Source organism: Macrosteles quadrilineatus, unplaced genomic scaffold (assembly GCF_028750875.1).
Source record: "Macrosteles quadrilineatus isolate MER2022 unplaced genomic scaffold, UCM_ALF_1.0 Scaffold_6__1_contigs__length_79288215, whole genome shotgun sequence".
Classification (NCBI taxonomy): Eukaryota; Metazoa; Arthropoda; class Insecta; order Hemiptera; family Cicadellidae; genus Macrosteles; species Macrosteles quadrilineatus.
The window spans coordinates 70,621,395-70,645,758 of NW_026542599.1; the positions used below are offsets into that span (position 1 = coordinate 70,621,395).

General features: G+C 36.2%; 1 protein-coding gene across 1 annotated transcript in view; it reads left to right on the plus strand.

Moving 5' to 3' along the window:
- The window catches only part of LOC128997124 (ubiquitin-conjugating enzyme E2 R2-like), a 29,173-nt gene extending 4,972 nt beyond the window's left edge, over positions 1-24,201 (plus strand). The window contains 4 exon segments of the mRNA XM_054422705.1: positions 2,814-2,900; positions 17,980-18,077; positions 20,364-20,498; positions 23,854-24,201. Of these exon segments, the coding sequence (XP_054278680.1) occupies positions 2,814-2,900; positions 17,980-18,077; positions 20,364-20,498; positions 23,854-24,079 (546 nt within the window). The 3' untranslated portion in view covers positions 24,080-24,201.
- Positions 24,202-24,364: the final 163 nt, after the last annotated feature.

Here is a 24,364-nt window from a genome sequence, read left to right on the forward strand (position 1 = left end):
TAAAAACCAGCACAGTAAATTATCTGCTGAAAACTGAGCTTCTAACGGTTATGTTAAGTTAGCAAATTAATGACAGAAAAAACATGCAAGGATGGAAGGTTGTTCTGCTTGTTTACATTTTTAAACTTTCCTAACTTCTAATCCACCAAATGAAACCAAATCACTACATAAATAAAATTAGCTTGTCGAAATATGAACCATGCTTAGAGCCGTAAAAAATACCGAACATAGTTCGGCCTAGGTCATTGGTTGTAGCCTATCTTGTGCCGGTAAACTAAACATTTGCACATTTATTTATTTAGGCCTACTCATATGAGCGGTCAAACCAATACATAAATATAACAAAACGTAAGATAACTTTGCTGGTCGCATACATTGCCTTATTAACTGATAACACACTGTCACCTCTGGATCGCCCCGTGATGTCACTTGTACTGTATAACTGTAACAGCTTGTACAACTTGTACGGCTACTGTAACAGCAGTAGTCTACAGTATAGTAATGGACAGTTGATATTGGAAATAGGCTAAATTAATTTTTGTGTTAAAACCGAACTTAAGGGGTTTAAAATAATTTGATAACCAGTAGGCCTACCCTCATTTAATAATTTCAATTTTTCAATATCCAACATTAGTAGGCTATTAGCCTAGCCTATTAGGGCACTTACTTAAGGCCTGGTTCATAAAGCTCCACCTTTTACCCTTACCTTTTATGTGTGGGAATGGCAACGTCGCATCGGCCAGCCTGTTGTCATGGTAATAACAGAAATAACAAGCGTGTAAACATAAAAATTGCGCAGACACTTTATTATAAATTAGTGCAACTGCTGTTTCGGGTTGCTGGGATACAGCAGTGTTGTCTCTTTGGTCTTGCCCTTGTATTAGAAGAGGCTATTCCTGAGTCAGTTTTGTTTACTATGTAGGCTACTCTGTACTGACTCAGTCCATTTCACAAATACTAAAAAGCCCAATTTTAAATGGCAACTAGCAGATTCTTTGCGGTTTTGGAATAAAATTAGCAAGAATAAACCTGCTTTGTGGTATAGAACGGTTTTGGTAAAGTAACATGAATTGTATGGTGTTGCGACTGCAGAACTGCTAGGGAGTTAGGAGTGCTTACACTGCTCGCCTTGTAATCAAAAGGTCGCCAGTTCGATCTGAAGAAAAGCCAGTAGCTTTTTGATCGGAACAATGCGTATCTGTACTTTATTATTGTGCTTTTAATCAGTGGTCCTGGCTAAAGAAGAAGGCGATGTGAGTCAGTAAAGATACACAGATCATCATCTGATCTCACTCCATTTACACTCGCCTCATAGGCCTATTCATATTCAGCTTAGGCCCGGTCCACACGCTCACACTTTTTCACACAAATATGTGGACACACCTGATGTTAAATGTGAGTGTGTGTACTGCAGATTACCTATAACAAAATTGAGATGTGCGCACATTTCTGTGACGACGTGTGAGGTTTAAGGAAAAACGTCAAATGTCTGCAACAACTGTAACTCTTGGCTGTGTAGTATTCATTAGTTCTGATAGCTCCTGAACTACGTATTTAAATGAATTTAGGCTTACCTCTGTCAGTAGTCCAAAATTGCGTCTAACTTCAATTGTATTAAGTTCAAAGCGGCATGTTTCGTTGCAATGCATCATCGTCGGAGCTTTACGTCAAAAACATTAAAATTTACATATACAGTACATACACGGGACATTTAGTCACAAAATAACACAATGGCGCTATCATGTCACGGCACGGCAGCGGTTGTAGGTAGACTTGACACGGGTTATAACTTCGTCTCGTCCTTCTCTGTTATCAGCTCGGTGCTCAGCTGTTCCGGATGAGATAGCAGTGTTGAAGAAGGAGTGGGACTTGAACTGTAGTTTATCGTTGAGAATGTATTCTTTGCGTTTTTAGTTTAGGCTATGTTCATTTTATATATTTCATACTCCTCAAGTGTGTCCAATTTATTACCTTTCCCGCAATAATGTAAAACTTCCAAGCCGGTCTTAATATCACTCATTGAGTGATTATAATCAACAAGGTGTTGAGCAAGTACGCGAATTTTTGTTTATGGTTTAGGATCTGGTCGGTGTTCTTTATAGGCTATCGTGTTCAAAAAGCACGACCTGTTTGGTGCAGAGAGATCTTGGTTGTAGTTGGAGCATGTGGACTCTTTTGAGAAGTGCGCACACTATTTACACATCTTAGGCGATTTTACTCAGTCAGTCGATGGTTTATTCACTCTACAAGGTGTGTATCAACTGAACGGGTATTCGACAGACTGAATTTCTCTTAGAGTTAATTGAACTTCCTAAACGTTTTCTGTGTTTGTGACGGGTAATATTTAAGAATAAAGTGACTGCATAAAAAATTGTCTCAGCAACCACTGTCTTGTGCATTCTGACTATTAATAGTTTCCTTTCAATTTGGCACGATGCTTTTTAAGAACAAAACTAGCGAACATTGACCAGAGCAAAACTCCCTCCATGGGGGCTAACGACAAACTGAGAGTTGACGGATGAAGCCTCTAGATGTGAGGCTAGAACTGAGCGTATGGACGGTCTCGGGCTGCACTCATCCCTTGGCATACCACAGGTGTGCGACACACATTTACATAAACAGGAGCAGGCTATCCAGAATCTAGGTGGCAATAGGACCTACCGTCTCAAAAGCAAGCACGGCTAAAGATGACCAGGGTTAACCATGTCGACGACTTTTGGAGTTCCAATAGGTGTGTTATCATTAGGACTGCCTATTTATAATTCACTCTTGTAGGTAGGCCTACCAAATTTAAACTGTCATTTTTGTTTCAGGCTCACATGAAATTTCCACATGATTATCCATACTCTCCACCCACGATTCGTTTCCTCACCAAAGTTTGGCATCCAAATGTCTACGAGGTAAGATTATCATATTTTCTTATGGCGTGAACATGTAACTTTTTAAATACTCTAATTTTTTTAGGGAGAATATGTGTCTTATTAGACTACAAGGAATTGAATCAGAGCCTCAGTTGAACAATGAAGTGTTAATATAACTACAATGTGATCAAAATATAATAATGCTAGCTGTTTGGCCCGCTCTTCGTTCGGGCAATTTTATTAAAATAAATATTAGAAATGCAGGTGTAAAAACTTTGTGTTGATTCTTATACAATCTCGCGTATGGATTTATTTCTGTCAAAATTGCTCCCAATTCCTACAAAATCGTCTGATCCAACTCATTAGAGTTCTTCATTCTTTTGTTAGTAGCTTTACCTACATCAAGAACATAAAGTTGTTCTTGAAAGTTTGAGGGTCTGACGCAAAGAGATCACCCGCGTAGTGATGGACCTGTCCACATACAGTAAATCAATAAGGTCCATAACCTTTAGGATTTCTTACGTCAGGTCGTAACCAAATGTTACGAATGATAGTGCTGAATTATATCTCCTTATGAGTTCTACAAAATCGTCATCTATCATATTCTCCAGATAAAAGACCTATAAAGATAGTGTAACTACCATTTGGTGGCAGAGAGACTTTCACATTCGCACTACAATGTCTACATATTTCATTTAAAGGGCCCAAGTTTGAGAAATGTTCATCAGAAAGAATGTTAAAAACAGCGGGACCTTCATACCTTATGACCCTGAGGTGGCCGAGGTGCGTACGGTTGTACCTGAACTCGCCACTCTTTTTCACAACGACCTATTAAGATCGGCAAAAACCTCTTGGGCGACCAAAAGACATTATTTTTTCATAGAAATAGCATCTATGTTAATTTACCGCCCCTCTTTTAAGAACATAAAAGTAAATAATAAAATAAGTAAACAAAAATGTAAATAAACAAACTGTTGTCAATTAATTGCATTGACCAGCTGTTGTTCACTAATTTAATCAAATGACTTAAATTCTAAAACATGTAAGGCGTAGCCCTTTGAACATCGGCCTATGGGGCAGAGCCCCCTAGGGGAACTCATTCACATAAATACTTTTCGGCAAATCTAAACACTCTGAGCTTCATTTTGATCTGCCATATGCCTATATTTTTATTTGGTTAATGGCCATAACCATTTACAAAAAATTTTATTGTATCACTTTAATAATATAATAAGATTTAACAACAACACAACTTATGCATGTAATTCAATGACAAATCTTTTATGCTTCTGGCTGTTGTAATATCTCGTTAACCCTACAAAAATGTAATTGAAAAATTATTAAAAAGTAATTATTTTGTTTTCTTACTGGTATGGTAAACTACTGCAAACTAGCAGGTGAACCACCCTTGAGAACGGGAGGCACAAAGCTCAAGCGTTGAGTTTGGCGTAGAACGTCAATGAGGATCAATCCGGCACTGTTAGAGTAAACAGTGTGTTAGATTAAATAAAAGATGGTTTGAACCAAGATAATCAGCTGTTTCACAACATAAGTGATTTATAAGTTGTATAAACGGCTTAGCATTACTTTCCAAAACTCAAGAACTAAATATTATGTTTCCACATTGTGTAAAATAATTTTCACAAGAATTATATTTTGAGGGAAAACATAAATAAGCGTGAAGTGGAAGCGTTTGCAACAAGGTTCAGTTCAAGGGAATCTAATGTATTTATAGAGGAGGTTCAGAGTGCTTGCTATATTTGCTTGGCCGATGCACACAACCGGACGAACTTAGACTGTCGAGGCATTGTACTCATAAGTGACAATGATCGAATAGTGTAATTATTTTGACACCCGTTTATGACCCAGATACATTTGTGATTAGGCTATCAATTATGATGCTATCAAGCTAAAGGTTCAATGATAAGACCAGGATTTAGACTGCAAAAAACGTTAATAAATTCCAAAGTACTGTGTTGTGACGCGTTTTGCAGCATATAGGTTACAACCTGAGCAAACTAACAATCGCTTTTACAAATTTTTTAACCAGTAAAAAGGGGGAATTTACACTTACATACACGTATGTACCAAGTATGAATAACATTGATTGAATTATAACTATGATTACCACCTACTAAGGTTTGCTGCTCCAAATATCGCCAAAAAACTTACAGATTAGCTAACTTTTAAAAGATGATAGTTCTCAAGTCTTGTTATGGTGATTAGGATTACCTCACCATTTTTAATGTTTCTCACATAATAATTGTGTGGTTGGAAATATTGCCGATAAGCTTGTGTAGTTTGGATATTCAGTTAGGTGGGTTAAAAACAAGTTTTCACAAAGATATAGAATACTGATGTCTATTTAAACTCCTCATTTACCCTTTAAGACCAAGACACCCCTCCTGGTAGTTAGTTGCACACTGCGTCAAAACCAAATTTCACTATTGTAAATTTACAAGGTTTTAAACTGTTGATTGTGTAGTTAGTAGGTTTGAAGAAACATTGTGATTGTCCATTTTATGTATGAAGTGTTCTGGTTTATTCTAACTTCTGATTTATTTTCCCTTTGATACTTTGCTTTTGAAACACAATAAAAATATTTATTTTTGCTCACTCTCATGTATTTTTTTAGATTGGTCTGGCCTTCAAGGCCTGATCATACTGTTCTCAGTCTTCTTGCTAATGTAAAAATTACTACATGCTTTCCTCATTAGTACAAAAACAGCTTGCAGCACTCTGTAAACTAAAATAACCAATTACTGTACTATAATCTAAATCTAGAATAAAAAATCTCTATTAATGAAATCACAAGCAATGAATGAGTTTCTATTTTAATGAAATCAAACAAGTTGAAGAAACAGGGTTTTTGTTTTTAGGTTTAAAAATGTATGAGCACCAATCCCGGCAGAACCACGTTGATCATGTTAAAGATTAATTCAGGGATATTTGCACTGAAAAAGATGTCTTATCTATGTAATATCAGTACTTTGAAAACAATATATCATTCTCTTATCCATTTCAAACAGAATATGTAGCTACAACAAAGAAAGATCTTACTTTAATTCTAAAACTACAGCAAAGGGCAATAAAAACAATTATGGGAGTAAAAAATGATGAGTGTTAAAATTTTAAAATTCTAATGGTCTTTGCCCAACACATTTTAAAAACTCTCGTTGCTAAAGAAAGTATACAGAATAATGTTAAATTATTCTACAATATTATTGTTGTGTATTGTTTTTTACCATCGTGATGAAAAATGTCCGCAATAAACCTTTGAACAACATTAACTCACCATCACCAACAATGAACTTCAAACAAAGAATTTTCTACGATACTAGAGGAAAAGTAGAGAAAATAATCACAACTATCTTTTCTTTTCAAAGACCACCTGTGCCAGAAGAAGGTTCTTGCATTTTCTTCCTAATAATTTAAAAACCATTGGCAGCATCAAATAAAAAATATATCTTATAGAAATTGCTTATTACTCCAGAGCTGTTTCCTCAAACAGCTTGAAATTGTTATGTATTTCTGTTGTAGGCATATAAATTGTAATTTAAAAAGTAATTTTATACTTTAATACTTTTCAATGAAGTTGCGATCATACAAAGTAGGTATTTTAAGCCAAGTATAAATGGAGATGAGTGTCCTATTAGCCTAACGACTTTATTTACTAGGTTAATAATATTGACACAATTCAATGTACACTGTACAATTAATGAAGATATTGAAATGGAATGATGTGATCGTATCCTTTTTAGAGAATTCGCCTATAGGGAAGAAGCTATTACGGTACTGTATGGCTCACGGAAATACCTACTCCCGGGACTGATTCAATTTTTCACTTTTGTGTCCTAAGAAGCAAAAATCCCAATTTGTTCAAATTTATATAGGCCTATTGGAATATTATAGAAAAACACCTTGGTCCGGAGGGGGTATTAAATAGGCCTTTTTGTTTGGTAATTACCTAAAAATACCATACACTTGACTGATGTAAATTATTACCGAAGCTACAAATATCCCCGGTTTGTAGGGACGTCGTAGGCCTCGCCGACACAAATATCCCCAGTTTGTAGGGACGTCGTAGGCCTCGCCGACACAAATATCCCCGGTTTGTAGGGACGTCGTAGGCCTCGCCGACACAAATATCCCCGGTTTGTAGGGACGTCGTAGGCCTCGCCGACGCCCGGTTTGGCGTGAAACCTTCTCCTTGGCGCGGTAGGCAACCTTGCCGCTAGAAAGTTACAAGGGAAACTGGTGGGAAGTGATTACTGTACGCCATCACCGTCGGTTTCAATTTCACCCGTGTGTTTTATAATCAAGCTAATGAAAGTATGCAGTAATAGTTCGTCTTTTCGTCTGAGGAATATTCAGTAAACAAAGTGCGCTAGGCCTTTAGAGTTTGGAAGTGCAGAAAATCTAAATGTTTGGACACGGTTTTTGTTCAATTCCTACAATATTACGAGGATATAATCAATTAAATGGACAAAGATCTTTAGTTTGTTGAGTTTTTTGGTGACGGTGAGTCGGTTTTAAGGGGATGTTGAGGTATTTTTACGTCAAAATCAGTATACAAGTTTTCACGTTTCGGGATCTCAGGAGGTGAAAAAGTATCTAAAACGAGCTAGACTAAACCAACTAAGTCAACCCCCAACGCCAGAAATCACAAAAGAAAAACCACGTGGGGATGAGGAACTGTAAAGGATCACAAACAGATGTTTTATTCTTAGCGTAGTCTAACAATAATAGTAAAGTTTTGTACAAATGGAGGCTAGGAATGGTGTTGGAGGACATTGAACACGCTCAACCCAGTATTGGTTTTTATCGTGAATATTCCGATTCTATTAAGCAGATTTCCTTCATACTTTAAGAAAACGACACTTAATTTCAATCGATGTATGCATTTTCATTATAGAAAGTATTTATTTCTCTCCCTAGGTCAAAAAATCAATTGGAGTCGAGCTGTTACCGCGAATTTCGCCTGAGAAAATAGTCCCGATTTCCCGATAGGAAAAATTCATTATCAAAATGTTTTTGCGTGGTTGGAATTTCACAGTGTATATTCACTAAAATAAGATTGACTTCATGTTATCGACTTAGAAAGATTTTACTTATACGAATTTGTTTGTTGGTTGAGAACGTGTTGCCTCTAAACGACGGCCAGCTGTTCGTATGAAAAAGCAAAACAAGAAGACAGAAATTAGGCTACTTAAATTGTACGAATTTTAGGTGTTTTAGTTAGCTAACGGTGCTACATAATATTGTCCATCAAACACTGTCTAGTCAATTTAGGCATTACGTTATTGCAATTACGATTTCTTAAGTATACCAGAGATAAAAGATCTGTTTGAACTTAATGTTGAACTTAACAGCACTATAACAACCGACAATCATGTCCAAATATTATTCTCATGCTAACTGTACATGACAGACGTCAGTTTTGTCGCTGGAAGACTGTTGTTCGTTGTTCACGCTTTGTGTTCTCAGCATGCGTCAGCTGGTTGCGCAACTATCAGCTGATTGTGTATTGTGAACTCAACAGCTGATAAGCGAGACGCTCTGTTTGCAATTTAACAATCAGTTCATTGATTGTCGCGATTAGAAAATTGCGTTTTAAATGCTTCCATCTCTGGGCATTGTTCGGGAGAGTTAAGATAGCCGTGCAATATATGTTAATTTGTATGTAGAATAATTTCACTAAGTATGGTGTAATTTTGAAAGTTTCACACATCGTCGAGTTAAGTTCACTTAAATTTGTATGCGTTTGTACAAAAACAAAAACTGCTACTGTACTTTTGAAATTTTCAGTCCAAAATTAAAACGTGGAAACTTTGTCAAAACGTCAATAGAACAAAACTGCAGTAGAACTTGACCCAAACTACCGTAGGTTGTGAGTATTGCAGTTTTGTAAATCATAAGAGTTGTTTATACCGTTTTAAAGCATTTAACTATTTATGCTTCCTTAGCTACGATGTAGTATATAACGTTTGCTTGCTAATTGCCTAACTAGATTCGTTGTTGAGGGAACTATGAATGCAGGAGTGATGACTAAATTACGCGCAATCTTAACATAGCAGGAAGTTGTACCCGTGTTATAAACTCAATCTGTTTCATCAAGTATAGATTTTTATCCTCCTCGTGGCGACATAGACACGTTTCAGTGGCTGCAATGAGCTCGCCAAGTTAGCCATTTGTATTTGGCTACGGTATAGTACCGTTATAGGTAATTTATTAAGCTCCTTAGAGTGGTTTTTTTATTTTGCACCCTCGACTGTTTTGATGACTAAAAGCGTCCAAATCGTTTACTTTAGTAGACTATTCAACATCCCCCTGCTAAATATTTGATGTTTTACACTGAAGTAAGGAAACGTAGTAGTGTGCTATTTTGTTTGATGTCCCGATGCACATATATGTCTTGGCACTGCAGTATGTTTGGTATATTTGACGGGGGACGATTTCTAGTGGTAAAGCAGGGCTTCGGTCCCCAAGGTCCCGGGTTCAAAACCTACCAATCTCCAACTACATGATAATGCGGCGACTCTCTAAGTCTAGCCTCCTGGCTAGAGTCTAGCGCCTTACGTGAAGGTAGGACACGTAAAGTGTTAACGAATGCTATCGGAATTTCGCAAAATATCTCGCTTGCACGGCCTTTGGCGAACTGTGGCATTGCGGTGAACTGGTCTACAGCAGTTGTGACGTTTCAATCGATATGTTGACAACGCTGGTTCGTGTTGGTGATGTCGACCTCCAAATAAACCGCCAATTATAATAATACTCTACGCGGCAATCAATATGGCAGTGGTATCTGTCACACATATCGGATTAGTATTCGTAACTTGGTGTAAAACGTCAATGTCGTGTAACAACTTAAAGAAGTAGACAGTTAATTCTCCAAGTTGTAGCCAGTTATGATAATGAATGTAGTTGGATTTAGCCAATGTTCTGAGTATGATATTAGTTGTCGAACGCTTAACTTTTTAAATTAAATGGACAATCAAATTAAAGCATCTTTTATTTATCACGAAAAATATATATAAAGGAGAAAATATTATTTTTACTAGTATAGCTAGCTCACTTTGTGGCAATTTATTCAACCAATGTTGCCACGAATCATGTTGCTATCGAATCAAACATTACTCTAGTTTGCCCTGATGTATGGTACGTCCAGTTCTTTAGCTATTGCAGAACCCTGTAAAGGTGCAATCTTTTTTCTTAGATGTAGAACCTGTTGGGAGGTGTTGGTGTTTTACGGATAAGTACCCTAAGATGGGTAGACGTTGGGTGGTTGGGGGTGGACATATGACAAATACAACACATAACAATACACTACAACAATACAACAATACACTTGTTAAATAACAAGCGACGTACGTTGTGGAGCGTAGGAGAGGTGGTTTGGCCCTCATTAGCGAAAATGATCTATTAACTTAGGCATGGTAGACCTAGACCCGGGACAGACTTACTTTTCCATTCTGAGCCCACAGTTTCCAAACAAGATCTGGTCATGAGAACGAGGTGTTTGGGGGTTTTGAAGTCTTTGAAAAATTGTTGTTTTAAAATGTTTACCCTTAAACATGTACATACCCTATTTTTTTGACAGCCGCCATGAAGAGCTTAACATAGCAATCTATTTTGTAGCTTGGAGCATTGTTGTACATTTTAAAGGTTACAAAAAACTGCACACTTAAAATACTATTGTTATGTAGAAAAAGTAAACTGTTGTAGTTAGCTTGTTTAAGGATGTACTTTGATCAATTTTGGGATTTTTTTAAAACTACTTTATTAACATATTTCGTTTGACACATTTTTTTCTACCCTGTAGCAGCAAACCTAAACTCGTTAAATCTACTGTTTATTTAGATTGGGAAGAATTCTGACAAATTCAAGGAAATATTAGTCAAAATCCAGTTAGACAATCATGGATATTCGCTTAGTCTGCAGGTCTGCAGTGGGGGTATTTATTTTAAAAGACTGCCGCCACGGGGTCGGCTTTACAATAATGATATTCTAATACGGTGCCGTCACACCAGGGTGTGTGTTTCAAGGTCAGGATGAGTAAATGTGTCGAGTGAATGCGATGACGGCAGTGTTACAAGATTAGTCGGTTCTTTTTCTAGGGTCAACTATTGGAATCACAATGACCGAGGACAGCTAGGTCAAAACCCTTGACTGTTCAGGATCGAACTCGTGACCTTCCGATTACTCTTTCAGTGTTCTTTGTTGTTAATGTTGTTAATTCTTTGTTGCATTGTCTCACTGTCTTATGAGCAACATGATATCAGAATCTTCCCGTTTGACAGATGGTATCGACAGTCCTGGATTAGGTTTTAAGTACAAAAGTATAGTGTGTGTGATATAAAAACCTGTATGTTGGTGGCCCTATGTAGACGAAAGGGTAGGGTGACAGGGTCTATCATCCAGACTATAATGAATAGGTATACGATAAAAGGTATCCTACCAATGGAAGGTCCTAGCCAGGAGACAACTTCCATCATACACACTATAGTGAATTTTGATAGTCCAACCTCACTGGGTGACAAATCAACGCGACGCATATGTTACAAAAGTAGGCTAGGAAGTAGGAAGTTGTTTCTAGGCTGCGCTCGATTGGCACCATTTATATCTGGGACGAGAATAGCTCCCTTGGAGACATGGCCCGGCATTGATTAGATGAAAATATGAGTCCTGCAATACAGGGGAAGTGCTTTGAGAGCCTATCCTTTTTTACCCCCCCCCCCCCTATAGTATATGGAGAAAGTATTGTAAAAAAAAAATGAGGTTGAGTTTTGGATAGAAATGACAGTGTTGGGTCCCTCTGAACCCTAAAAAGTGGTTTTAGAATTGATGTGTGTGTTTTTGTTTGTGTCTACAGACTACCGGTGGTCCGATTTTGATGAAATTTGGTATGTGAGTAATAATCCATCATATCTCCAGGTGTTATTCATATTTGTAATTTAGATTTTTCCATGGTAAATTTCCATAAAATAACATTAAAAAAATGTCTGGAACTATTTTGGCGGTGATTGAGTATTTTTACTTTTAAATTAAACAAATTGGTATAACTTCCAATGCTGTACAAATTACGGTTCAAAAGTTATTGCAATATTCGTGATTTCCCCCGACAAAATATCATTAATCCCACCGCAAGGGTTGTTGACAAGCTAATGGGAGAAAGTGTCTGTTTAGGCCAACTGATACAGTTTATTTTTTAAACAGCTTACCCTAACCATGTGATCGGGCCTAGCGCTTAGTAATATAATCTAGAAGTAATTATTGTTCATCTCGAATTCGTAGCACATGAAAGAAAGTAATAACAAAACACTTGTTAATTGTAGCAATGAACGGAGACAACTACAGTTTTATTTATTTGGATATTATAATGTCGGAAATATAAGTTTCGTGTATCGATGCTGGGTTTTAAAGTTGTATTATAGGGGTTGTACAGAGGCTGACAATTAAGTGCAGTGTCTTCCCCTTAAAACTATTGCAGAGTTATACTTGCAAAGTCGACATTTTAAGCACTTTTACGAAGAAAAATGTTAATCTGAAAAGGTGAAAGTGCAAACCCCCCCCGTTTCAGGTTGATCCCTGACATAACTGTACCAATTTACCAAAGGGAGTTATATTCTTGAAAAAAGTAATACTGTGAGTGATAAAATACACACCTACAGTTAAAATGTTATTAACTGCGTTAGAAAATACATTTAAACAATCCAATAGGGACAATCATGTACTTGAAAAAGTCGCTTTCAAGTTTATGTTTGAGACCTGTACGAACGGACTCGATTCGGTTTTATCACTTAGATAAAAGAATAGGAACGGAAATCTCAGTCTGTATGATGGAACATGTCTCCTTGGCCCTTCGTATACCAATACCCTGGAGCCAAAATATCCCTTTCAAATTTTCAGATTGTTTTTTTATAATTTTAATGGGTACAGGTTTGCCGCTACAGGGAGAGAGTAATAAAGTGTATATTTCATTGAAATTATTTAAACATACTACTTTAACATAGGTACTAAATTATTTTATTTTTAAGCTCTATAAAATAGTTTGGGAAGGAAATGAAAAAAGTGCATGTTTTCGGAGTAACAAATGGGAAAACCTAATTTTTACCCATATTTTTAACGAACTTAAACGGTTAGTATACTTTGTCCCAGGGTCACCATGAGAATAATGATAACTTATTCTCTATACACTATACGGGATCATGCTACCTACGAAACCAACAAAACTAAAAGAAATAAACATTAGGTTCTTGTAGCTGTATAAAATAATTTCTAATTAGGTCCGTCAGAAATCAGCAGCATATACACTAAATTCTATATGTGTGTGTGTGGGGGGGGGGGTGCTTGCTAGATTGCTATAGCCTTTATTAACCTTAATTAATTGATTGATTTTGTTATTTTACTTAAAAATTAAAACTTCTTTATAGCACAAGAAAGTGTGATTCTGTAAAATCAAATAGTATTTTTGAAATCTAAATGCCATGCTTACCAAATCTCACGTAATGATATTTCACAAGTAACACGATGCGTAATGGTTTTAAATAATGTAAATGTTGCATCATCAAAATCACCGACATCATAATGACGTCACCGTGGAGTTAATCCATGTTTGGGAAACACCTATGATAACATCGTGACTAACACTTGTAGCGAATTACTGTTTCTTGTTATTTGTGGGGTCTGACTTAGGGGAGGTACGAATGAGGCATTTAGTTCAAAATTCCTCCGTGAACAGCGCTGTAGTAGAGAGCACTTTGGCAATGCAGGTTATCGCAAAAATAGTTCTGTTCATAAAATAAAATTATAAATGTCTCAAATTCAAATTTTATTATTTTTTAATTATAAAATTAAACTATCATAACCTAACCGAACTAACCAAACTTGCTGATAAAGAAATAATATAACAAAAGTTTAGTAATCGGAAAAATAATTCTGTTTATTAAATAAAACTAGAATTCGCTCAATTAAAATGTTGTAATGACTTAATAATAAAATTAAACTGTAATAACCGAACCAAACCAACCAAACTTGCTGATAATAAAAAAATCTTGGACAAAAAGTTAATGCTACCAGCAGGATTCGAACCCGGGACCTAATGTATATCAGCCCGGCACGCTAACCATTAGACCACCGAGGCTGATGGCTACTGACAGTTTTCTTACGGTAATGAATGTCGTTCCCTCAGCTAATAAGAAGCCCACAGCTGTCATCGTAGCCTCTTCTATACCTCCCCTGAGTAAATACCTTATTTGTGCAGCACACTTGTACGTCGATGTAACTGATAATGAAACACATACTTGTTTAATCATAAGGCATAAGTTTACTGATCAGTCGTGAAAAAAGATCGCGTTGCGATGAAATGAAGTTGAAACAGATTTCTTGCAGGCTACAGTTTATTTGGAATTGGAATGTCGTATTTTACTTTTTATTGAACTGTAGGGTTCCTTATACTACTATTCATGTAAGTATACCCCCTATTCAGTATACGTACTGCATAAAAACATACAACGACTATTCAATCCCAGATCCTAATACCCCTTAGACATTTCCGCAAAAGTTTATTTAAACAATTCAAAGTCGTCATCATTGTAGATAGTGCAATGGTGACGCAAATACGGTAAGCTTACTTATTATGAATTGAGATTTTCTAATGCGGAACAGAGAGTATTGAGTAGTTTACTCATAGATTCAACTTGGCCTCAAAACCCGACCTTGCTGGCAAGGCGCCACCCATTCGATAGTTGACGGGCGATAATGCGATGCGATATATCGAATGAAACACCTTTTAACTTCCACAATGTTTAGCATAGATGGTTCTGATTGAAGCATACAATTTAAATACTCTATGTGAAGATTTTGTGCAAACGTGTATATCGTGTTCGCAAGTATGGATATTTAATCCATCTCTTTGAGTGGGTTTTTTGTGGTTTTCCAGTTTTGTTTTGGTTTGTGTACTAACCTCGACGTATTTAAGTACCTCCTTACTCAGGACGGGATCTGATTCTAGTTCCTGAAACTTGAAAGATTTTTTAACTCGTGATGATAATGTCTGCACTGGCATGAACATTTACTGGACACTTCCTTGTTGTATTGATCCTATAAGTTCTATGTGGTTGTAGAATGTTGTGTTTATTTGGTATATAATTCGAACTGAGAACGTGAGACCACCGATTCATAAACCTATATGTGTACTTTCATCTGCAGAAGTTAAAAATTGAGTTTTTCTTAATAGAAATAGTTTCTTTGCAATTTATGAATGCCAATCGTTTAGTAGTGGTCGATGTGTGTGTTTTAGTGAATTTGTCCTGTAGGGAAGAATCTAATGCCGTAGATGGCATGAAAATACCTAGACGTATTTACTTTTTCATTTGTATATTCCCAGAGGCATAATTTTTTGTTCAAATATTTGTGTGTAAGTGTCAGTGAACACGATAACTCAAGACAATTGTGATCAGATTTTGATGAAATTTTGCATGAATGTTTAGGGTTGGATCAACGAAACATGAATGAGTTCGCGGACTAGAAAAACTGGGTAATAGGAACAAGGTGTTTTGACAATTTTCCTACATTATATTATTCTTACCCTAAAAAATCAAAATGACCGATTTTCTTTGCATTCTTGCGTAAAGTATAGTTTAAAAAGTTATTTCGTTTCTTAAAGTGTTATTGTACGCTTACAGATAAAACTTTAAAAAGAATTGTATGTTTTATGTTCTTATTGCATTAAGCAATTGTGTAGTTTCGACTCGTAAGTATCGATCGCGAGTAGTAGTATCGCTATATCGCAATATCGATAGGTTTCGCACGCACAGGGCCGCGACCGCGACCGTGTCTTCGCATGACCTTTGACAAATCCAACCGATTATTGGTGACCTCGCCTGCAGCTGGCTAATATACCCTTGTTAAATCGCGACTGGAATACGAGCTGTGAAACAATCTCTTTAGCACCTCGGGTTTTGCAGAACCAGGCTGGAATGGAGCAATGTAGCCTACTGTATTTGGTGACACGAACAGTCTCTTTTACTTTCTTCCCTATACGTTGTATATGCAAAAGTATTTTCCGTCAAAATGTTCGAATTTGAGTTTTGGACGGAACTAACCCTGTTGAGTACCCTCGAACCCAATAAAATGTTTGTTTGTCTGCGTGTCTGTGTATGTGTGTGTGTGGATGTTTACAGAGCAACAGACTACACCGGTGGTATGATTTTTATGAAATTTGGCATGTTAACTAACCCATGGTATCTATAAGGTTTTTTTGTGATTTTTTAAATTTTTGATTTTAATGGTACAGATCCCATAAAACAAACAAAAAATGGTTTTTCACATATTGGAAACTAATTTTGAAAAAAAGAATTCGGCCTAAGTAAAGTGAACTTTTAAACTGTTAACAAAATGACAAAAACCACAATGCGGTAAACTTAACTGTAAAAAAGTTATTGCATAATAATGATTGTTGAGAAGCTAATGGGATTCAGTATGTGTCATATTGCTACAGTTTATAACTTGTGGTAGAAAATGTCCCCTATAACCCCTTATGCGCATGTTGTGCACGCGCAGCAGTAATGAAACACGGTTCATCTGAAGCGGTGGGACGACTCACGGCACAACACCGTTACACGGTTCCTCGTCCTCGGTTTTGGTCGATTTTGTCGACAACATAATAATTGGGTAACGACTGCGGCTCGCTTTCCCAACGTTCCGCTCTCCCGATTCATTTCCCAACAATGGTTCCCCTCAAGTCTCAGGCCTAGCCGGGTATTTTTGTTCACTTTCGACGGTGACAATTTTCGGAAGTTTCTAAATCCGCCGAGCTGTCAACCGTTGGGTAATTGGAAAGTCCTATGCGGACGTCTTTTTTATGTTTCGGGTGGTTTTTTACATGCCTACTTGAGGATTTTTTATATTCAAACCTTGGTTGTGTTGTCTCAAAGCATCATAAATAATACGATTGTCATAGGATTGGAATTTACTACCTTGGGATTTGTAGTCTATGCAAACTCTTATATAACTCGACTGAACATTTTCGGCGGTTTCTAAATCCGTTGTCTACTTCAGTTGTCAATTCCCATTGTTGAGTAATTCTTGGAAAGTGGTGTTCATAAAGTGTTCCGGGCGTTATGTTAACTTGCTTGCTTTCAACCAGAGGGTAGACCTAGAGTAGTGTTTACTCCTTTAATCTATGGTTCAACTCCTAATGCTGTTTTTTTTAGCGTCGACTTGTCAGAAAGCGCAATTAATTCAATAAAAAATTACGTTGGTTGGAAACAACATACAACCTTACGAAAAGCAAGCACTTTAATGACTCATCCGAAAATTGTCGGCTTCTAAATCCGTCGTCGACTCCGATTTGACAATTACGACGGTTCAATAATTCCAGACTGTTTGTCAAATCGTTGACTTGTCGCCAAGCCTAAATTGATCAACTTTAAGTTTTTTAGGCAAGCACTTTCATAACTCAACCATCCACAATTAAAAATAGAACGTCGTTTTGCTGCATTGTATGTTTTATTTTTAGCCTATTTAGCAACAAAACATTGTTGCTTTCAGGAGCTTTTCCTCCACCTTTACTGCTAAAGGTGAACGTTTAAATGCGCATCTCTGCAGATGCGCGCATCGAACCACCTTCACCCTTCACCACATGACGTTACATCACTCCCACTTCAACGTCACTCTCGCAGTCACGTGACGTAACCCTTTGTTGACGTTGCGTCGCGAAGACATTGTCCGTAACTGGGTGACGCGTCTCCAAGAAGTGTATTGTCAATGGCGACGTTGTTATGTTATGGGACCCGGACCGTTGTGTGACAACGCTGTGAAAACGTAATGGAAATGTATTATCGACTATCACGCGTCTGAACACGTACACAATGTGTTTGTGTATGAATGCTTAAATTTCAAATTAATAACCCTAGTAGATTAAAAGTGATTTTTCATGCGCTTTCCTTGGTTTTTCGAAAGTGAATGATGCAACAATTTATTACTAAACGGAAAAATGACTTTGTTACTTATAGTATGTATACAGATATGTTAAAATTTGTACATTTATGTATGTTTGGCAGATTTCTGTAGCATCATGTTGAATGCTTAGTTGATGGTTAGGATTGTGTTTCAGAACGGAGACCTGTGCATTTCCATCCTACACCCGCCCGTGGACGACCCACAGTCGGGCGAGCTGCCGTGCGAGAGGTGGAACCCGACACAGAATGTCAGGTGAGGAAACGTGCAAAGATATCAGCTGTAGGTATCTAGGTATCTTAGGGCCTCGTAAAACTCGGTGATCAAGGTCAAATAGCAGATAGCAATATGTGCATGTACTGGTTGTGAATAAATATACGTGTGGTGAAAACCCAGATGTTTTAGCATATATCAGTGCAATAAGGGAGAGACATCTGTAATGTAGGCTGTAATCAAGGTCAAATGACAGACTTCAGCTTATCCAGATTTTGGATGTAATCAAGGTCAAATGACAGACTTAAACTTATCCAGATTTTGGATGTAATCAAGGTCAAATGGCAGACTAAAATTCATCCAAATTTCGATTTTGTTTGCGATCAAGGTTAAATGACAGGATGAAACTTATCCAGATATCGTCAGTGATCAAGGTCTAATGACAGGCTGAAACTCGTCCAGATATCGTTTGTGATTAAGGTTAAATGATAGGCTGAAACTTATCCAGATATCGTCAGTGATCAAGGTCTAATGACAGGCTGAAACTCGTCCAGATATCGTCTGTGATTAAGGTTAAATGACAGGCTGAAACTTATCCAGATATCGTCAGTGATCAAGGTCTAATGACAGGCTGAAACTCGTCCAGATATCGTTTGTGATTAAGGTTAAATGATAGGCTGAAACTTATCCAGATATCGTCAGTGATCAAGGTCTAATGACAGGCTGAAACTCGTCCAGATATCGTCTGTGATTAAGGTTAAATGACAGGCTGAAACTTATCCAGATATCGTCAGTGATCAAGGTCTAATGACAGGCTGAAACTCTTCCAGATATCGTCTGTGATTAAGGTTAAATGACAGGCTGAAACTTATCCAGATATCGTCAGTGATCAAGGTCTAATGACAGGCTGAAACTCGTCCAGATATCGTTTGCGATCAAGGTTAAATGACAGGATGAAACTTATCCAGATGTCGTCTGTGATCAAAGGTCAAATGACATCCTGAAAATTATCTAGATTTTGGCTGCAATCAAGGTCGAATGACGGACTGAAACTTATCCAGATATCGTCAGCGATCAAGGACAAATTACAGGCTGAAACTCGTCCAGATATCGTCTGTGATTAAGGTTAAATGACAGGCTGAAACTTATCCAGATGTCGTCTGTGATCAAGGTCAAATGACAAACTAAAACTCGTCCAGATATCGTCTGTGATTGAGGTTAAATGACAGGCTGAAACTTATCCAGATGTCGTCTGTGATCAAGGTCAAATGACAGACTAAAACTCGTCCAGATATCGTCTGTGATTAAGGTTAAATGACAGGCTGAAACTTATCCAGATGTCGTCTGTGATCAAGGTCAAATAGCAGACTAAAACTCGTCCAGATATCGTCTGTGAGTAAGGTTAAATGACAGGCTGAAAATTATCCAGATGTCGTCTGTGATCAAGGTCAAATGACAGACTAAAACTCGTCCAGATATCGTCTGTGATTAAGGTTAAATGACAGGCTGAAACTTATCCAGATAGCGTCTGTGACCAAAGGTCAAATGACATCCTGAAAATTATCTAGATTTTGGCTGCAATCAAGGTGTCGAATGACGGACTGAAACTTATACACAGATTTTGGCTGTAATTAAGGTCCAATGACAGAATGAAACTATGTCAGCAGTGATAAAGGTTTAGCTATACATTAAATAATAGGTCACGTTTTAGGAGGGACAGCTAACATATTTTTGTTTCATAAACTCGTCAATACAGTACTATAAAAAAAATACTCTACTGGCAAAAGTATTGAATTTTACTTGGATCAAATCTAGTTGTAAATTGGATGCCCTTTTGGTACAATTATTATGTTAATTTCTAGCATTATATTTTCAGTTCTATGAACACTTTTTGAAAGAGTAATAAATTATTTTTGTCTTAAAACTAGAACTGTCTTATTGTGTGTTGAATAATTATAACTTTTTAATTTTTCCACTACAATTTAAAAAATGTTTTGTCTACAGAAAGTAGCCTATTTTGAAACTAGTGACTCAAAGGTTAACAGATATAATCAGATATAAGCTGTGTTCTTAACCTTTGCTCAGATTTCCAAATCCAACAAGGCAATTTATTCAGAAATTATAAATAGTAAACACTAGTAGTGCATAATCATTATCATTTTTGATGCAACTTCTAAATGTTGTTTTAATATCTTTGTGTATCTTGTTTAATTTATATAATTTCTTTTTTTAAGAATTTAATCAGAAATCAATAGTTTTTAAGGACTATTAATTTTAGTGAGATATTTATGTTTAAATAATCTCCCTAATCTTGCATTGGTTTTCCAGGACAATTTTGCTGTCCGTAATCTCGCTGTTGAACGAACCCAACACATTCAGTCCGGCCAACGTGGACGCTTCGGTCATGTATCGTCGCTGGAGAGACTCGAAAGGCAAAGACAAGGAGTACGAAAACATTATCAGGTTTGTGCAGTGTGTCAGTTTTCTCAATATTCCGTAAGATTATAAAAAGAACACAGTAGAGTCTTGAATAAATATCCAATCTTCGACTATGCGATAGAGATGGGCGTTATTAAGTGTCACCTATTATTTTTGTAAGGTTGCCTGAACTGTTAGAATGAGTGAGTGAAGTTACGCTGATTGTTTTGTTCTATAAACACTGAGCATCAGGAAATAAGTACCTTGGTAATAGATTACTGAGAATCATATATTGTTTTTGTGGCGACATCTGAAGTGTTTTAATGTTTCTTATGTTGTTTTTTTCCAATGGTTTTGATGGAAAACAAACTTAAACCCTTAAGTAGGCTTGATATTTGATCAACTTTATTCATTTGAAAATTTTAACATGTTTGTAATAGTTTTTACTGTTATTAGTGTCTGTCTTGTTCATTCTTGCCTTTGCTGTTTTAGGTAGGATAATAAAGACTTGAGTGAAAATTTAAAAACGTACGTTTTCATGTCCCTGGCCTTTTACTTCGTAGATACTGGATTTATAGTTTATTATTATGTGTTTTGATATTTTTTGGGACGGGGGCAACATGTTACACACATTTATTTGGTTTTAAATAGGTTCTAGGTATTTTTTTTGTATTTTTAAAGTCTCGAAATTCACGACCATGACGTGTCCCTAGGGTACATTTTCCAACTTTCACGCTGTTTTTAGACTAATTATTCATGCCGAAATATATAAAGCCATATTTTTATGTCATCAATGGTTATTAAACTTACAAAAAAGGAGCATATTATAATTTTATTGTCATTGCAGACTGACTACCATGACAAAATAAGTCTGTCCCTCGATTTGGCGTCACGACCATTTGGGAAAAATTTTCAACTTTGGAGCACGACAGTGGCAAGCCTGGCGTCGATGGAGTCAGTTGGTTTTAGAGACTAGTTTGGGGTGTACGTCAGGATTGTAGTGCCGGTCGTTTTGAGTTGAAAGGAGGAATTACAAGATTAATAAAGGAAAGATTGTGTTTTTTGTAATTTTGGTGTGTCCATGACCGTACGTAGTCATTCGATGAAGTAGACATGGTGTTAATTTTTGTTTATAAGACATTTCAATTGCTAGATTAACCTAGAAGTCCACTTTGTATCCTCGAACATGAGGTGCAGGGCTACCGCCAGAACAGAGCCAAATAACACGTTCTTTCACGACCAAAGTTTCACGACCATCGCGGTTTTTTTCACGACCAATCCAGCCTTATGGATTATAGTGTGTTTGGTCGTGACAATAACTTTAATATAATTGTAAATTGAACAGTTTAGTTCAATTGAAACACATAGTTTTATTATAACTAACAGTCTAATTGAAGGATTGTTTAGAAAGATTTTGATTATTCCAGAGAATTCACGACCATACCGCTTGTCCCTGACCATCACGTTTATGATTTCTATCATAAAAATTTCAAAAATTAAAATATCGTCATATTTCAATGTTTTATACACAAAAGAAGCACACCTCTATACAAACATAACAATTTTTCGGGTCTCAGGTAAGTTTTTTCGGAGTTATACAAACTTAAAAAGATTTTATTGGCTTTTTTCTATTTTTTGAGTTTTTAGCGAATTTCCCTATAGGGAAGTAGCTATTACCGTAGGTCTCATGGTAAGACCTAAGCCCGGGACCGATTTACTTTTTCATTTTGATGTCCCCAGAGGCCAAAAACACCATTCGTTCAAATTTTTATATATCTATATATAGAGAGATATATATGTGTCCATCCGCACGATAACTTGAGTAATTTTTGTCCGATTTTGATAAAATTTGGTTTGAAAGTGTAAGGCGGGATAAAGTTGAACGAGTTCGCGAACCAGCATGATCGGACTATGGGAACGGGGGTTTATGGGGGGTTTTATGGGGTAAAAATAGGTTTTTCCCATTTTTGACCCTAAAAACACAAAATTTCACAATTTATTTTTAAACCATTTTGTAGAGCTTAAAAAAACAAATAATTTAGTATATTGAAGCGTTATTATGCGCCTAATTGTTAGGGAGAAAATTCAAAGAAATTGTAATTTTAAAATTCCCATTTTATTCTTATGGAGAATAAGTCAACTGTTGTAGTTTGCTTGTTATGAACATATTTTGATCGATTTTGGAAAATACTTTTATTTCTTACTAAACTATTATCATTTTATAAAAAAAATCTTTTTTACTCTCCCTGTTGCAGCAAACCTAAGTACTCGTTAAACTAATTCTATTTAAATAGGAAATAAATGTGCTATTTTTTATGGAGGCATTTTAGTGTAAATCCAATCAGGTTAATGGAAATTCGCTTAGTCTGCAGGTTTGCTGCGGCGGGGGTATTTTTATTTTTTTCTAGAAAGACCAAATATACCAAAAGCTCAGTGACCTTTTTATTGTATAATGGTCATAAAAGTAAATTAGTTTATAGCAAAACATAGTTATAAAAATAATATTAACTATTTTTAATATTCATTTAAACGTCCGTTATGGTCGTGACAGGATTTTGTGTTTTTCTACGAAAGATGCTCTTTAAAAAGAAAACTACCAAAGATATTGCGTTACCATGGACATTTTATGAAACTTCAAATGTTAATAAAATAAAAAAAATAATAAAAGTTTTGAAAAAAGGGGAAAAAAATTTGCAAAGTGCTTTTCCTGAAAACGTACGTTTTTAAATTTTCACTCACTTCTGTCATAGTATTTTGCATCAATGCGGTAGAAAAAAAACCAACATTTTAAAAACTGATATTGTAGTCATGTGTAGTCCTTGGTTTCTATTTGATATAAAATCACAATTTCTAATTCTCAATAGTTAGTATGTCTAATCATTACAATTGACAGCTCAGTTTCGCATCTAGTAAGTCTGTGTAAAACTGATGAATACCTGTCAACTAACATACCTGTGAAGAAAACAATGATATGCACAGCTGTTTGTAAAATTGCACACAATGTCATTTTGTCAACTGGAATTGCCATGTTTTAACACACACTAATCATCAAGTCAATAGTGCATAGACAAATGGTAATTATTTTTTTAAATGGTGTACTCTTTTATTTTACCTTTTATAAACATTAAAAAAAGTTTTTCACATAAAATATTTTGTTTTTGATTCTAATGGTTGTGTGATAGAGGATGTGTTAAACGTCATTGACGCCAGAATAGTTTTTTTTTTTATTTCTCTCCTTTTATTAATTATAGTAGCTACAGGTTAAACAAAGGAATTGGAATGTTTAGTTCTATCTATAGTAAAAGCACTGTTAGTTGTTATAAAGGGTGGTTTTGGTAAATTTAGACAAGATTTCTGTTTCTAAATTCATGAAAGTAATTAATCTTGTTATGTTATGCAGGAAGCAAGTGTCGGGCGGCCGAGCTGAGGCTGAGAAAGACGGAGTTGTGATCCCTACAACTCTGGAGGAATATTGCATCAAAACACAAGTGAAGAAGCCGGAGGCTCCAGTGGACATGACAGACTTCTACGTAGACGACTACGACCTGGACGACGATGACGATGATCTAGAGATGTCCGGAGACGAGTACGACGACGGAGACGACAGTGGTAACGGCGAGTCATGATCCACGACACTCGCATCAGATAACACAGAAATTCTTAGTGAAGATTTGAGATCTCAAGATAAATGTGTTAAAAAATGTATTAACTATGATAAAATCGAGTAAAATTTTCGTACGTTAAGTTACATCTGTTACTTTCTTATTTTTTTTCGGTTCTGTAAATTTAATTTGTGTATTTATTTTAAAGTTGAATTGAGTTGTGTAGGTTGTAATTTGTAATACGAGTTAGACTCTTTTTTTAAGTTTACGTTTAAGGTAGTTTATTAACGGATTGAAAATATATTTTAG